The sequence below is a fragment of the Camelina sativa genome, chromosome 13, assembly GCF_030686135.1.
Source record: "Camelina sativa cultivar CO46 ecotype springtype chromosome 13, ASM3068613v1".
NCBI lineage: Eukaryota > Viridiplantae > Streptophyta > Magnoliopsida > Brassicales > Brassicaceae > Camelina > Camelina sativa.
In genome coordinates this window covers 3,711,302-3,726,735 of record NC_141892.1, presented here as the reverse complement: position 1 = coordinate 3,726,735, position 15,434 = coordinate 3,711,302, and the positions used below count along the sequence as shown (strand labels likewise).

At 37.4% G+C, this 15,434-nt stretch overlaps 4 protein-coding genes across 9 annotated transcripts; 3 read left to right on the top strand and 1 right to left on the bottom strand.

Annotated features, from left to right (window-relative positions):
- Nucleotides 1–439: 439 nt before the first annotated feature.
- LOC104734993 (small GTPase-like protein LIP2) lies at nt 440–2,211 on the bottom strand. The gene is made up of 7 exons (XM_010454698.3): nt 2,080–2,211; nt 1,867–1,958; nt 1,636–1,777; nt 1,243–1,547; nt 1,112–1,165; nt 892–1,019; nt 440–794 (listed from the first exon to the last, which is right to left on the bottom strand). Exons 1-7 carry the CDS (start codon nt 2,171–2,173, stop codon nt 608–610), a joined length of 1,002 nt encoding a protein of 333 aa, XP_010453000.1. The 5' UTR covers nt 2,174–2,211; the 3' UTR covers nt 440–607.
- A 416-nt stretch (nt 2,212–2,627) lies between these two features.
- On the top strand, nt 2,628–6,194 carry LOC104734991 (26S proteasome non-ATPase regulatory subunit 12 homolog A). The gene is made up of 11 exons (XM_087481106.1): nt 2,628–2,987; nt 3,093–3,287; nt 3,862–3,969; nt 4,062–4,166; nt 4,255–4,311; nt 4,402–4,598; nt 4,959–5,058; nt 5,146–5,258; nt 5,365–5,518; nt 5,610–5,687; nt 5,786–6,194. Exons 1-11 carry the CDS (start codon nt 2,985–2,987, stop codon nt 6,002–6,004), a joined length of 1,329 nt encoding a protein of 442 aa, XP_087337232.1. The 5' UTR covers nt 2,628–2,984; the 3' UTR covers nt 6,005–6,194.
- Nucleotides 6,195–6,493: 299 nt separating this feature from the next.
- LOC104734990 (uncharacterized) lies at nt 6,494–10,193 on the top strand. Its single transcript, XM_010454694.3, has 12 exons — nt 6,494–6,954; nt 7,088–7,262; nt 7,391–7,474; nt 7,697–7,938; nt 8,155–8,383; nt 8,513–8,677; nt 8,767–8,898; nt 8,993–9,106; nt 9,281–9,328; nt 9,511–9,589; nt 9,715–9,771; nt 9,870–10,193. The coding sequence occupies exons 1-12, from the start codon at nt 6,785–6,787 to the stop codon at nt 9,920–9,922; spliced, it is 1,548 nt and encodes a 515-aa protein (XP_010452996.1). The 5' UTR covers nt 6,494–6,784; the 3' UTR covers nt 9,923–10,193.
- A 659-nt stretch (nt 10,194–10,852) lies between these two features.
- LOC104734989 (uncharacterized) lies at nt 10,853–15,147 on the top strand. 6 transcript variants are annotated; one of them, XM_087481101.1, is made up of 14 exons: nt 10,853–11,478; nt 11,572–11,644; nt 11,751–11,807; nt 12,199–12,254; nt 12,859–13,069; nt 13,192–13,278; nt 13,359–13,436; nt 13,526–13,609; nt 13,680–13,744; nt 13,841–14,021; nt 14,148–14,236; nt 14,323–14,437; nt 14,524–14,606; nt 14,844–15,147. In XM_087481101.1, the coding sequence occupies exons 1-13, from the start codon at nt 11,033–11,035 to the stop codon at nt 14,566–14,568; spliced, it is 1,587 nt and encodes a 528-aa protein (XP_087337227.1). In that variant the 5' UTR covers nt 10,853–11,032; the 3' UTR covers nt 14,569–14,606; nt 14,844–15,147. The 6 variants fall into 6 exon arrangements, with proteins under 6 accessions (XP_087337227.1, XP_087337228.1, XP_087337226.1 ...); XM_087481102.1 differs by having other exon boundaries at nt 14,829–15,147; XM_087481100.1 differs by lacking the exon at nt 14,844–15,147 and having other exon boundaries at nt 14,524–14,784.
- The last annotated feature ends 287 nt before the right edge of the window (nt 15,148–15,434 follow it).

Sequence of the window (15,434 nt, the reverse complement as noted above, 5' to 3'; positions counted from 1 at the left end):
TCCTTACATTCGACTTCGGTCAAAGTCTCCCCTGTCTTCATCTTCCTCATTATTTCGATAGACACGACCATGTTTTTTTAACTTTTTTTTTTCTTTCTCTGCCTCACGATTTTCGAAGAGTGAGCAACCTATTTATAATGAACCGAGTAGTTTTTTTTTTTTTTTTTTTTTTTTTTTTGACAACTGAACCGAGTAGTTTATAAATTATAATCCTATCTTGTTTAGGTTTCTAGATTCTATTTTGATTAGGATTTCTACTTCTCAAGAGTTATTTTGAGTTAAAAATATTAAACCATGATTAAAAACATTATCACATGAATAATGTATATAACTAAAAAAAAAAATGCTAAAAAACATTATCACATGAATAATGAATGTATCTCTAGAGTTGTTTATAATCCTATATCGTTTAGGTTTCTAGATTCTATTTTGATCAGGATTTATACTTCTCAAGTATATTTTTTTCATTGGGAGTTAAAAAAAATTCAAACATTACACTTTTATCACATAAATAATATAATATATATAACTTAGAAAATAATGTGAGATTATGTTTGCAGTATATTACAGAAGAATCATGTGAGATTTTTATCCGTGGTTTAATTTCTCAGACGTTAATATCCATCCGGTTAGACCTGCCATTACCATTGTTGGTTTCCTCTACACTGGAAAATGAGAATCTCGGGATGGCATAATTGTAACGATCAGGTGGTTGCTGCGGATAGAGTTTAGGAGGCTGCGTCAGGTTGTGTGGCGGTAACGTGTTATAATTGTAAGGATCTCCTCCCCTTAGGCTGCAAAATTCACAAAAACCCACGGGTTTAAAACCTGATAGAGAAAAGAAATCCGAATACAAAAACAAAATTTATGATGTTGTTACATATATATTACCTTGTCCTTTTATAGAACTGATCTTCATCGCTTGTGCCCTCCTCTAACCGCTGGGAAGGTGCAGGGGAAAGAGACCATGCTGAAGAAGACGACGGTAGTTCGTCTGAAAAATATCTTCTCCTTATCAACTGGAAACGAAAACGAAAACGTGCATTAGGTTGAAGAGAAGGAGAGAGAGAGAGCTACTGTAAAAACATGGTGGGAAGGTACGGGTACCAACCATACGGAAAAATTTGTTCAGAGCTTCTTTGTCATATCTCGCTTCCTTTGCAGCCTGTGCATAGTCTCACCAATATTATAAGACATACCGTATAACACTGATTCAAGAACTAGTAATTAAGTCGTGGTTACCATTATGAGACCACCATTGCTAGAGAAGCTCTCAGAGAGAGGAAGTTCATCACTATGGGGAAGCAGACCTTGTTTCTCAACCCACTGACGAGCTGCATCAACAAGATTGCCACTGCTTCCACTTGCTCCTTCCTTTGCAGCAATATCAGCTTTGTTTCCAATAACGATGTATGGGACGGGAAGACCACCAGGCCCACCAGAAGAAAGAGGAGCTGAAAACGTCCCAGTTACTGATATTTCTCCCGCCCATTTCTGCAAACTCGTTTTTGTTCTTCTTTGGGAAAGATCATGGACAAAAATAACTCCTGCAAAAATCAAACAGTCTCATCTGGTATGTGGGGAGAAACAAAGACTGAGATGACACAATTTGAGACAGAATTGAGGAAGACAGACCATTAACTTGTGAATAGAACAGTGAGCGACAATCTTTGTATCGTTCATGACCTGATACATCCCAAAGTTCGACAAAGAAATCTCTCTCTGAATCACCTTTAATGCTACTTGAAGAACTAGCAGGACTCGCGTAAGTTAAGTACTGAACAGAAACAAGTTCAAGAAACAAAAGTAAGGAACTAAGATCAAGTTATTCTTTAACCATATGGAGAAAACTAAAAGATAGTTAACCTTGACACCAACTGTACATCCAATTGTTTGAGATGGACGAACAATAGATGAGCCTTTGACAATTAGATGCACAAGAGATGATTTCCCCACACCTAATTTGATTGATATCAAGAGATGAGATTTTCTCAAGAGCAAGCACTTGCTGACTTCAGATACTCGACACTAACTCATTTCATAATCAAATCAATGATGAGAATTTGTTATTATTATAACCTGAATCACCAACCACCAAAACTCGAATTTGGCCGCATAAAGGCGAGACGATCTGTTCCTTATTTTCCCTTTCACGTTCCTTCCAAAATCTCATATTTTGCTTAAACCAGAACAACCAGATTAGGTGTAGTAGATAATACAGCAGCAATAGGAAACAGTCACGTCTTCGACCAGAACCTTTCAGAAATTATCATTACTCCGGTTCTTCGCTGTAAGCAGATTATTCTTGTCTATCACATTGCACATTTCAAAACAGAGTCTCTGGTTACAGATCCTTTACCTTCCTACCTCAAATAATCTCTAGAGCACAGAAGTTAACACAATTGATTGAGGTACGTGCGAATCAACGGAATACGCACTAGGATCAAAATCCGAATTCTAAGAGCGTAGTAAAGATGAATCTAAAAAAACAATTCAGATAAGATCTTTTACAGTAATCAAGGTAAACCATTGAATCTCGAGACAAGGAGGTCTTGATCGACATTAGAGGATCCAGGATCTCTGGTTTTGCTACGATTTGGGCGGAAGAACGAACGACATGAGTTTCTTCTAATTCCTCTCTGCTCAAGTTGTCTCAATCAATGGGATCCGGTTCGGTACTTTTTAAATTTTAATTTAAAATCATACCATATAAGCTAGACCGGGATCACATACAAGACTGGATTGAGCTCAACAATAACAATTAGCTAACGGCCCATTCACGGCCCATGTAAAAAAGATCATCGGCCGAAGAATCTGAGATTTCTTGTTCAAGGGGTTGGGGAACGCTGCGATTTTTCTGTGTTCGGCAACTCCCAAAAGCTCTCTCTCTATCTCTCGCCTCTACTTTAGCTTAGAGCTTCTTCGTTCCGTCACCAGAAATTTCAACTACTCGTTCTTTGAGCTGATTCCCAGTGATTTTCACGATGGCGAGTCTTCAATTACTCAGATCTGATGTTAAGTTTTTTTTTGTTTGTTTTCCTCGTTTTCGAAATTTTCGCATCTTCTCATTCCGTTGTTAGTGTGGATTTCAGGGAGACAGCGGGAAGCTTGAGGCGACGGTAGATCGGCTTCTGAATGAAGAGAAGCAGATGAGACTCGCCGAAAACGTCGCCGGTACAAGGAAAGCAGCTACTGAGATTCTTCAGCTTTGTTTCGAAGCTAAGGATTGGAAACTTCTGAATGAGCAGATTCTCAATCTGTCTAAGAAACGTGGTCAGCTCAAACAGGTACTTTGATTTGTCTTTAAATCCTATCAGTGTTTGTCGTTTAAGCTCTTAGGGAATTTGGGTTTTCATGTTCGTTTTGATAGTTTGAAGAGACTGTTTAGGTCGGGAATTTTGATTTGAGCTTTTACTGTGATTTCTTCCACATTTGACTTCTGAATCGCATAGGCCTAGTGTTAGGTAACCCTAATCTTGTAAAGAGATGGACATAAGAACAATTTCAGGAGGATTCGCCTTTGTGTTGGATACAAACTTATTTTAGTGGGATTTTTTCCTGTGATAGGTTGCTTTTACGATTCCTCTGTATGATTCTGATAGGTTCACTGTTGACTTAAATATTGATGCTAATTTGGGTCATTGGAGATATTGATGGTTGTATTTAGTTCAGTTTATTACTTAAGATAGTTAGATTTTCAGTGTTTCGTTGATTTTACTTTTGGTTTGCGTGTTTTCTTGGTCTAGTTTCTTGATATAGGTATTTAGCTTAACCTTTTTCATGTACAGAAGTATAGTCAAAGTAAATGATACAATTTGGAAAGTCAACATCAGTGATTTTTATGAACTTCTCCATTTGCAGGCTGTTCAATCCATGGTGCAGCAAGCGATGCAGTATATTGATCAGACACCAGACATTGAAACTCGGGTTGAGCTTATTAAGACGTTGAACAATGTATCTGCTGGAAAGGTGCGAAACTAAGGAAACTGATGGTGTATTCTTTAACATATAACTTCATCATTCGGTTGTAATTGTTTGCCATTGGATTTTTCTGTGTATAGATATATGTTGAAATTGAGAGGGCACGTCTGACCAAGAAGCTTGCTAAGATTAAAGAAGACCAGGGTCAGATAGCTGAGGCTGCAGATCTCATGCAAGAAGTTGCTGTGAGTTTTTTTTTGCATTTTGCTGCTAAATCTCCTAAATAAAATCTTCATTCCTATTTGATCCCTGCAATGTTATGTTGAATAACAGGTTGAGACATTTGGCGCTATGGCAAAGACTGAGAAAATTGCTTTTATCCTTGAACAAGTAAGGACTTTATTCATTAGTCATTACGTTTCAATTTGTATTTACTGGTATTTTCTTGTGGTGCTAACAACTTTTGGGTAATTTTTAAAGGTTCGCTTGTGCTTGGATCGTCAAGATTTTGTTCGTGCCCAAATCTTATCTAGGAAGATCAATCCTAGAGTTTTTGACGCAGATACAAAAAAGGATAAGAAGAAACCTAAGGAAGGTGAGAACATGGTAGAGGAGGCTCCTGCTGATATACCCACTTTGTTGGAGCTTAAGCGAATTTACTATGAGCTAATGATTCGGTAAGGCTTTCTATCAAATTGTTCGTGATTTTTATTTCCATTATTGTCTTGGCATGTTCAATTGTATATGATTTAGATATAGTCATGGACCATAGTCTCTGTCTCTTGAATCTGTGGGAATATTTGCTTGCTGTGGTTTCTCAGAGATGCATAATACCAATTTTTCCTGGTGGACAGTATCAAATATTGGATTAATCTCCCCTGTTGTGTTAATTTTTTTTAACTCTTTTTTGTTTTTGTTTTTGTTTTTGGTTTTATGTGAATGAATTGCATTATGTTTCCCACTGAATTCTGATGTACCATGATTGATTCCTGTGACATACATATCTTTTTAACTAGAGAAAAATTCATCTAATGTAGGTACTATTCTCATAACAATGAGTACCTTGAAATCTGCCGTAGCTACAAGGCGATATATGATATCCCTTCTGTAAAAGAAACTCCAGAGCAGTGGATTCCGGTTAGCTCATGCCATTGATTGGACGTTTAATTACTTTACATTTTATAGGGTTAGTTTGATAACTTTGTTTGATCTTCAAAACATTAGGTCCTGAGGAAGATCTGCTGGTTCTTGGTCTTGGCACCTCATGACCCAATGCAATCAAGCTTGCTCAATGCAACTCTGGAAGACAAGAATTTATCAGAAATCCCTGATTTCAAGTATATTTTCCTTCTCCATTAATTTGTTTTTTTCATTACCTAATCTTCTGTTTTCAAATAGGTTCTAACTTCTAAGTCCTTTTGTGTTTGATATAATTCTTTGCAGGATGCTTCTAAAACAGGTAGTGACAATGGAGGTTATTCAATGGACATCTCTGTGGAACAAATACAAGGATGAGTTCGAGAAAGAGAAAAGCACGGTTGGAGGTTCTTTGGGTGACAAAGCAGGTGAAGATCTGAAGCTGAGAATAATCGAACATGTAAGTCTCTCAATTTATCTTAAAGCTTGTCTACATCAATTGATTGATGCTTAAAGCTAGTAGTATCTGAAAATCTGTTTACATTCTGCAGAATATTCTCGTTGTCTCAAAGTATTACTCAAGGATAACCTTAAAGAGAATTGCAGCGCTTTTATGCCTGAGCATTGAGGTAGATTGATAACTCACTGGTTATATAGCAAATATGCTTATACTTGATAAGAGCTCTTTAAACAATTGTATGTTTTTGGTTGGAAATTGCGAATTCAGGAGGCGGAGAAGCATCTGTCGGAGATGGTAGTGTCGAAAGCACTGATTGCGAAAATAGACAGACCATCAGGGATTGTGTGCTTCCAGATCGCAAAAGACAGCAACGAGATTCTAAACTCGTGGGCAGGGAATTTGGAGAAGCTATTAGATCTGGTTGAAAAGAGTTGCCACCAAATTCACAAGGAAACCATGGTTCACAAAGCCGCTCTCAGACCTTGAAAACATGTGGGTTCATCATGAAACATTTCAGGATCTTCTTCGTGAGTTATTTATTAGCAGTCTTTTTATGTGGTAAAAAACTCTGAAACAGTGTTTCCTTTTTAAAAAATGTACTATGGTTCTGTACACTAACGGAGTTCTTTTTTTTGCCACTTATTTGGTTATTTTCAAGTATTTGTTGCTGGATTAATTTCGCGGTGAAATTGGTAAGAGAAAATACATGAATTAAATTATCAAGTTAGTAAGATGAGTTGAACGAGAAGAATAATCTCGTGTGTGTGTCCCCTAGTCTTGCGTAAATGTTTCCTCAGGAGATAGATCCAAACGTTGCGCTGACACAAAGTCAGAGGACAAAAAAAAATGTACTTTTTTTTTTTTTTTTTTTTTAAAAAATACCGATTTTATTAGTTTCCGAAAGAAGCATCGGATAAAAAAAAATGTACTTCGAAGATAATGAAGTTAAAATACTGTAGAGCTAAATTATGAATTATGATGGCACATGTATATTCTTCCATACTCCTAAAAAAAAAAGAAAAACTAATTAAAAAAATTGTTAATAATGAAAAAAATTAGTAAGAGGAGACAGCTCTGCCAGTTCATCTCTGGTAAATAGTCCACGTTCTGGCGTCTTTGGGATTTCACCAACACCGTGTGACAGCTCCTTAGATCTCTCCTCGATAACTCCCTTTTAATTCCCCTCCCATGGCTCTCTAATTTTATCTCTCTCTCTCTCTCTCTCACACACACACACTTGGATTACGATCTCTGCTTGAAAAAATTATGGACGGCGCAGATGGAACCGTTCGCGTCAAGCCTGGTCGCGGATTTGAAACAGAGACGGATGTTGCGGTTTCGTCGCCAGTGACACGTCAGAAAGCTGCTGCTGCTAAGCAATTCATCGAGAATCATTATAAGAACTACTTGCAAGGCTTGCACGAACGAATGGAGAGGTTTGGGGGATTCTGATTTTGTTTGCCTTTTTGCTCGTCTTGAATCTGATCTGGTCTTTTGCTTCATTTCGAAGAGATGACTTGTGGTTTGACTTGAGATTTGTTTTAATAATTTCGAAATTGGAATTTACAGACGCAGGGAGTTTCAGAGGAAAGTGCAAGAAGCTCAGTTGCCGGTTGAGGAACAAGATGAGATGATGAGGAATTTGGCACGTCGTGAAACTGAGTATATGAGGCTTCAGAGACGTAAAATTGGGATTGATGATTTTGAGCTTTTGACCGTTATTGGCAAAGGTGCCTTTGGTGAGGTAACAACCAACCTCACATTTTGTTTTCCAAATCGAGCTTAATTTAAACAGAGATCTATGCGTTTTTTTAACTAGAATTTGATTGTTATGGAATATGTTTCATCCCTGAAATGTTTTTTTTTTTCCAGGTTAGATTATGCCGTTTGAGATCTACATCTGAGGTCTATGCCATGAAGAAACTGAAAAAAACTGAGATGCTTAGCCGTGGACAGGTACCAAAAACTCCCTTGTTTCTGTTATTTAAGTAAAACGTGGAATTGTAAGATGTTTGATAGCAGTAGTAGTAAGTACAAGATTGATGCATGGAAGGAGCTGAGAAAAACTTCCAACCTTTTCCTTATATCATTAGACTGGCTTCACTAGATGCTTCAGTTTCGCAAATTTTGTGTTTGCGCAGAAATAAATGAGTTACCTTAACTGTTTTGTCTCTCTAGGTTGAGCATGTCAGGTCCGAGAGGAACTTACTTGCAGAGGTTGACAGCCGTTACATTGTAAAACTTTTTTACTCTTTTCAAGATTCTGAATGTTTGTATCTTATCATGGAGTATTTACCTGGGGGTGACATCATGACTTTACTCATGAGAGAAGACATTCTTTCTGAAGACGTTGCTCGTTTTTATATTGCGGAGAGCATTCTTGCTATCCATTCTATCCATCAACACAACTATGTTCACAGGTATAACAATACATTTCTAAATTCATTTTTGTATGCCTAGTGATTAAGGGTGTTGTAGAGAACTCTAGGCACTGTAAAAAGTCCATGTTTACTATTTGTTCCCTAGAAACAGAAAAAAAAAAATATATATATATATATATATATATATATATATATATATATATATATATATATTCTCTGGTTCTTGATTTGAGTTTGCTTTTTTCTTCCCTGTAGGGACATCAAACCTGATAATTTGATACTAGACAAAAGTGGCCATTTGAAGCTTTCAGATTTTGGCTTATGTAAGCCACTAGATGATAAGTATTCTTCGCTGCTATTAGAAGACGAAGAAATGTTGTCTCAGGATTCAGAGGGCCAGTCAGGAAAATCAGAAGCTGACAAAGCACCCTGGCAAATGCCTAAAGAGCAGTTACTGCAGTGGAAGCGCAATCGCCGTGCATTGGTATTTTTTGCTGCTACTCTAATTGAATTACATGTGTTACCCTTTTTGCTAGACTACAAAGATCCGTTACCACTTCCAATATATCTTGGGTAATCAATTTTATTTGGTGTTTATCTTTCATTTTTACAGGCTTATTCGACCGTTGGAACTCTTGATTACATGGCTCCAGAAGTATTGCTAAAGAAAGGATATGGAATGGAATGTGATTGGTGGTCTCTCGGCGCAATTTTGTATGAGATGTTAGTTGGGTATCCCCCATTTTGTTCTGATGACCCCCGTATAACATGCCGAAAGGTAGGTGTATATAGCTGGTTAGTCATGCATTTTTGTGTATAATAAGATCTGTTCACGCTTGCTTAAAAGACTTGTGCTTCTTATCTCAGATAATTAATTGGAGGGTATGCTTAAAATTCCCTGAAGAACCAAAAATATCTGATGAGGCTAGGGATTTGATTTGTCGCTTGCTTTGTGATGTTGAATCAAGGTTGGGAACCAGAGGTGTTGAGGAGATAAGGGTGAGAATACTGAAAAGGATACGTAAAAGTTAAGGTTCATTATTCTCTCTTTCACCCTTGACATCATTGTAATTAACTTTTGTTCATGTTTCAGTCGCATCCTTGGTTCAAAGGCACCCCATGGGACAAACTGTATGACATGGAGGCAGCTTATAAACCCATTGTCGATGGAGAACTAGACACACAAAATTTTGAGAAGTTCCCTGAAGTAAGTTAGATAGAATCTCAAAAAGCTTGTCATGATATGATTTGTATAGCTTGAGGCAGTTGTTGAAACCGACTAGCTGGTGAACCCAAAACTTGTTTTAAACCTTCGGTTTTCATTACTAAAATGAGAAGTCAAAGCGTCCAATATCCTCATAAAGTTCTGGATGTCTTGTAGGTTGAAGGGTCGCCATCCGAAGCACCACAAGTTGGTCCTTGGAGAAAGGTGACGCACTCCACTTTAATCCTTTAATATAATCTTAATTGCAAATTGACATATGCGGAAATGTCTCAGGACATAATAGAGCTTGCAAAATTTGTTTTGTTATGATTGAGAGTATCAACGAGTTTAGATAGTATTCCATCAACTGAAACAATTTGGTGCTACCTTTTGGATTGGTTGAGCAGATGTTGACGTCCAAGGACACCAACTTCATAGGTTTTACATTTAAGAAGTCAGACATCACAAGATCAATGGAAAATTCAGGTAGTCTTCATATCTCTTATATCTGCTGCTCATAACTTGCTCGTAAGCTAAACTGTGTTCTAGCGAAATTAAGCCCAATAGTTGGATATAGATCTAATTTTCAGCTGGGTGACATTGAAACGTAGGTGCGGACATGAAATCAAATGGATCAGGGGAAGCCCCGTCGTTGATATCATTGTTAGGTAAGTAATCAAACTGTAAATTCAGCAAAATGAGTGGTCATATGTGTGGTTGTAGGGGGAGAAATTGACATGTGAATGTATAATTATTAATATACCAGGTCGGATCAATATGGAAGAAGGTGAAGGTGGTGAGTTAAACCACAAGACATAGAGAAAATACAAATATTATTGATTTTTTTATCCGATTGCAGTTGTTTTGATGATTTGGCAGAGGCGATAGAGAGGGGATGGTTAGTTTTTAAACCACATATGACTGACTGACTTATGATGGTTCATAAAACTCCTATTTCCTTTTTCTTTTTTCTTGTAACATATTTGTTTTTTCTTTCTTTCTATAAAATCAACTGTAAAGCATGGAAGAATAATTTCTGGAACTACCCACAAGTTATCAATACATCAAAATGAAGCTCGCTTTTCTGCCATGATTTTCTCATTTTGTAAATTTAGTAACTAGGATTACATAGCTTGATAATCTTCAATGGTATGGTTGATCCAAACTCCAAAGCAAAATAATTAGCGAAAACAAATCAATAATTTAAGACGCTTAAAAGATATACAATATAACCTCTATAAATTAATAGTCGGTAAATTAATAACCTCTTTAAATTAATAAATTTATCCGGTTCTAAGTTGGGATTAGTGTAATTTTGGACACTATTTGATAATATAATAAAAATAATACTTTTTTTGAAAATCCTTTGTAAATATATGGTCCCATAAATAATATAAATTAATAATTATATAGAATTATCCAAATATATGTATATCGACACATTAATTTTTATTAGAGTTTATTTTTGATATTTTTACTGTATAAAAATCTTTGAGTGCTAATTGTTATTTTCATTGTAATTGATTTTATAAAAATATTAGTTATAACCATTAAAACTTATTTTTAATGTTTTTTACTAAATTAGAAAAATCTCTCTATAAATTAATCGAAAAATTAAAACTTCTATAAATTAATAGATTTTCTTATACTGTATGTCATGAAGATTAATGGGCCTTTAGGTTTTATGACAATGATTTGGGCCCGTATCATTAACGTCGCTAAATTGTGTTTGAACTACCGTTTACAACCTCGCAATTGTTTGGGATTTACGACTTTTATATATGTACCATCTTCTAGATATCGTCAATCGAAATCGAACAGGCACAAATCAACACAACTAAATTCAATTCCCTCGTAAGCTCCTCTTCCAATTCGAAACCCTAATAACAAAAGCCCTAACCTACGAAATTCGCCGAATCGTTGACGATAATGGAGTTTGACGAATACGAGTATCTGGAGAAGACGGTTGAGAAAGGAGATGTGTCGGATAGGAAGATAGAAGAGAGTGGGAACGAGAAGAGCGAGAGGAGCTACAGAAAGAGAGAAGGAGGAGAGGAGGAAGACGGTGATGAAGAGCGAGGTAGCAGTCGGAGTAAGAAGTCTCGTGGAGATGGCCAAGAGAACGGTAAGAGGGATCGTGGGGAGAAAGAGAGGCATAGGAGCAGCAGAGACAAGGAGAGAGAGAGGGATAAGGTTAGAGAAGGATCGAGAGATAAAGAGAGTGACCGTGAGAGGAGTAGCAAGGAGAGAGATAGGAGTGATAGGGACAAAACCCGAGACCGAGAGAGAAGAGAAAGGGAGAAGGATAGAGAGAGGAGGGAGAGAAGGAGCAGTAGCAGATCTCGGAGGGAGGAAGTAGCGGAAAGAGGAAGCAGGTTTGTTTGATTGTGTATAGGAAATATGTATAGCTCTCCAATGAGCTACTTTAGTCGATTACGAACGGTTTAAATTTGATTTCACGATTGCAGGAGACACAAGGACAAGAAAGATGAGCCTGAAGCAGATCCTGAGAGAGATCAAAGAACTGTTTTTGCATACCAGGTATCTTCTTGAACATTGGGTTTTATATGATGGAAGGGGGGAATTATCGACACTGTTGAGTTAACTGATTACGCTAAGTATATCTGGTTTTCTAATGAACGAACAGATGCCTCTTAAAGCTACTGAGAGAGATGTTTATGAGTTCTTCTCCAAAGCGGGCAAGGTTAGTTACTTTGTTCCTTTCTAGTTTGTTAATTTTCTTTCTGGTTGTTTAGGCCGTAGAAAGGTATTAACATTGCTCCATGACTGTCAATTCTCAATTGAAGGGTTATAAATGTGTACCTGTTTATGTGATTGCTGTTTCAACATTAGAAGTCAATGGCTGGTTTGCTTCATTGACTTCTAATGTTGGCTTGGATAGAAACGCTTAATGGTCTTTAGTACTGTTCCTTAGTGTTTAATAGGTTGTGTGATTTTTTTATTTAGATGGTCAGATCCCTCTCACTTACTGCGGAGAGCTGATTTTATCGAATTTCTGTTGATTTTGTGCTATCTCTTCTCTTGGGTTCTATTTTGTCTTTGTTCTTATTGTTATCTGTTCCTTATTATTTCAGGTGAGGGATGTGCGATTGATCATGGACAGAAATTCAAGACGATCAAAAGGAGTCGGGTATGAATTTCTTTCAGTTTCTTTTAGCTTAGTGTTGTGTATGTTCACTTGGTATGTAATATTCTGCATATTCAGTTTTCTCTGCAATTTCAAGAACTCGATTCTGTATTCTTAGATGCACTAGCCATGCGATAATGATGAGGATGATGGCTATACCTTGCACACTTGTTTAATCAATTCTGCGTGGTCAAGGTAGATGTCAGAAAACCTGAATCCTATTTCAGTTGTGTTACTTTCCATTGCAAGCACTACCAGGAAGGAGGGAATACATTAGTCTTTACATCTTATTTCACATTCTTTGTGTGATGCTTCATCTTAGTCTCTGGTGCTTTCCCAGTCCTCTGTCTGGGTTATTCGCTGTTGGAGGAGCTTGCATATCTAGTCATTGCTGTTTTAGTTTGATTATTGTTTTTTATCATGATGGGCTAACATTTTCTATTACTCTAGGCCTCCAACCCTCCAAAAGAGACTCAGCTTGAAACCCCGCACTAAAGTTTTTTGTTTCCAAGTTCTCTTTGCTACTTGCTTTGTAAGTTTTTTTCTGATTTGTTGTCCTACGTGTGCTTGAAGTCAAGTATATCTTCTTTTTTTTTTGGATCTGCAGGTATATTGAGTTTTATGAGGTGACGTCAGTTCCAATGGCCATAGCTCTGTGTGGACAAATGTTTCTTGGACAACCTGTGATGGTTAAGCCCTCTGAAGCTGAAAAGAATTTGGCGCAAACTAATAGTACTACGGGTGGTACTGGACCTGCAGATAGGAAACTATATGTTGGAAACCTGCATTTCAACATGTCAGAGCCGGAGCTTAGACAGGTGACATTTTTTTCTAGACAGTCTTGATGTCTTTCTTGAGAGTCTTTATTACTTATGCACATACCGGCAAGTATTTTTCCCAATATCGTCCATGCTATGAGTTGTTTCCTTTTCTTTATCAGATTTTTGAGGCGTTTGGTCCTGTTGAGGTTGTTCAGCTACCAGTTGACGCTGAAACTAAGCAGTGCAAAGGTTTTGGCTTTATTCAGGTTAGTAGAACACGCTTTTTAAATTAGTTGGTACTCTTTATCTTCGATATTCCCCACTGATATTATTTCCCCTTCCACAGTTTGCCCATCTTGAACATTCAAAGGCAGCCCAAATTGCCTTAAATGGAAAGCTGGAGATTTCTGGTAGGACAGTTAAGGTGAGTTTTGAACTCATTGTGGACAAATGATGAGCTCTTATACTTGCATGGATCTATTGATACTTTATTTGGATAATTTTTTTTTATAGGTGTCCTCCGTGTCTGATCATGTTGGTACACACGATACTGCTCCAAAATCTGCTGATTTTGATGATGATGATGGAGGTGGACTGGTAAGCTACCTTTTCCTTGTACTCTTCCTTCTCTTTTAAGGCTTCTATAATGACTCTCTCCTTTTCTCAGGCTTTAAATGCACAATCTAGGGCTCTGCTTATGCAGAAACTGGATCGTACAGGTATCGCAACGAGGTATGTCTCTCTTGTATGCATCTCTCTTCTGCCTGTTTTGGTGCACAATTTTTTGATTGCATGTATCTCTCTATAACACATGGAATCTGTCCACAGCATTGTGGGCTCTCTCGGAGTACCAGCATTAAATGGAACAGCTTATAATCAACCAGGCATGGTTCCTAGTTTCCCAACGTCAGTGCTTCCAACAGCAGCAAACACTTCTTTTATCACTGAGCCTGTTGGCCAGCCAAGTGACTGTCTCCTACTGAAGAACATGTTCGATCCTGCAACCGAGGTTAATTCTTACTTCTTTTTTTCCGTTTGAGAGCTGTGAGAAAACAAGTCCCAGTCTTGTATAAGTGGATGGCTGCTGGCTCTTTTCTACAAGTATTATTAACATGAAAGCTCTATTTTGTTGCAGACGGACCCGGAGTTTGATCTTGAGATTAGAGAAGACGTTAAGGAAGAATGCTCAAGGTATGGCAGAGTCAGCCATATTTATGTAGACAAGTAAGTATTTCAATCAAAGATTCTTGCATGTTTGGTTCTTGATGTTTATAGATCTGTGACAGTGCTCTGAATCTGTTAAAATGCAGGAACAGTGCGGGTTTTGTGTATCTGCGATTTGAAACAGTGCAAGGTGCAGTGGCAGCTCAAGGCGTGATGCACAGGAGGTGGTTTGCCCAAAAGATGATAACTGCAACTTTCATGGTAAAATAGATGATTCATCACATTCTCTGTTTTTTTTTTCTCATCTGTTTCTCTGGTTGGACTGAATGATTTATCTATAATTGCAGCCTCGGCATGAATATGAGGCCAAAGCCAAGGACCAAATTGAATGAAGGCATGTCTCCTTTCGTATATTTTCTTGTTCTGACTGGTATAAACCTAAACCGAACTGCGATCTAGATTCAATCTCTTGTCTAAAATATATTTATATAGATCAAAAGTCTTTGGGGACGTTTCCTTTCTTCTTTTTGGTTCTCTGTTGGTTGTAACTTTCCATATATTGATCTTAGAAATGTTTTCAGATTTATTTGAAAGTGTTTGCACTTAAATTTAATTCTACTTTCTTGTGTGTTACATTATAACAATATCGAAGTTTCTCACGAAACAGCAAGCTTGGACTGCAGACTGTTCCTTAGGCCGCTTCAAACCCATTCTACACCCTTCAATTCCAGATTTATCAATTAGTCTCGTGATCTCGTTTTGATTTGAGCTCGAGATGATTCCAAGGAAGATAACAATCAACCTGCGACTTCATCCGGAAAAATGGTATTAATGTTGATTGTCTGTATAGATACCATCATACATAGTAGTAAAACGCATGCAAAACATTTTTTCGTAACCAAGTTCTATAACATAAGCACTTACTTTGTAGTCTGTTAAAACCTTGCTGTTTAACTCCAAATTCCATCCTACTGCTCCTGACACAAGCCTCTACGCTTGGTCGGTCAATTACTTTCACATGGAGTATCTATAGAGGTGCGAGCACCACAGTTAGCCTTTTATTTTATCCAAGCAAGTGTTTCTACGTAACACACAATCAAAACGTCAACCATATCCTAATTTTACCATTCCAAATTTCGGTCAATAACAAGTCATAATAATTCTTTTGTCACCATCTTCTCATTCCTCCTCCTAGGTAGACTCCCTTGTCCTAGCTTGGGTCAGAAGTGTTACAGACGACGCCCCCATATTCCCGAAA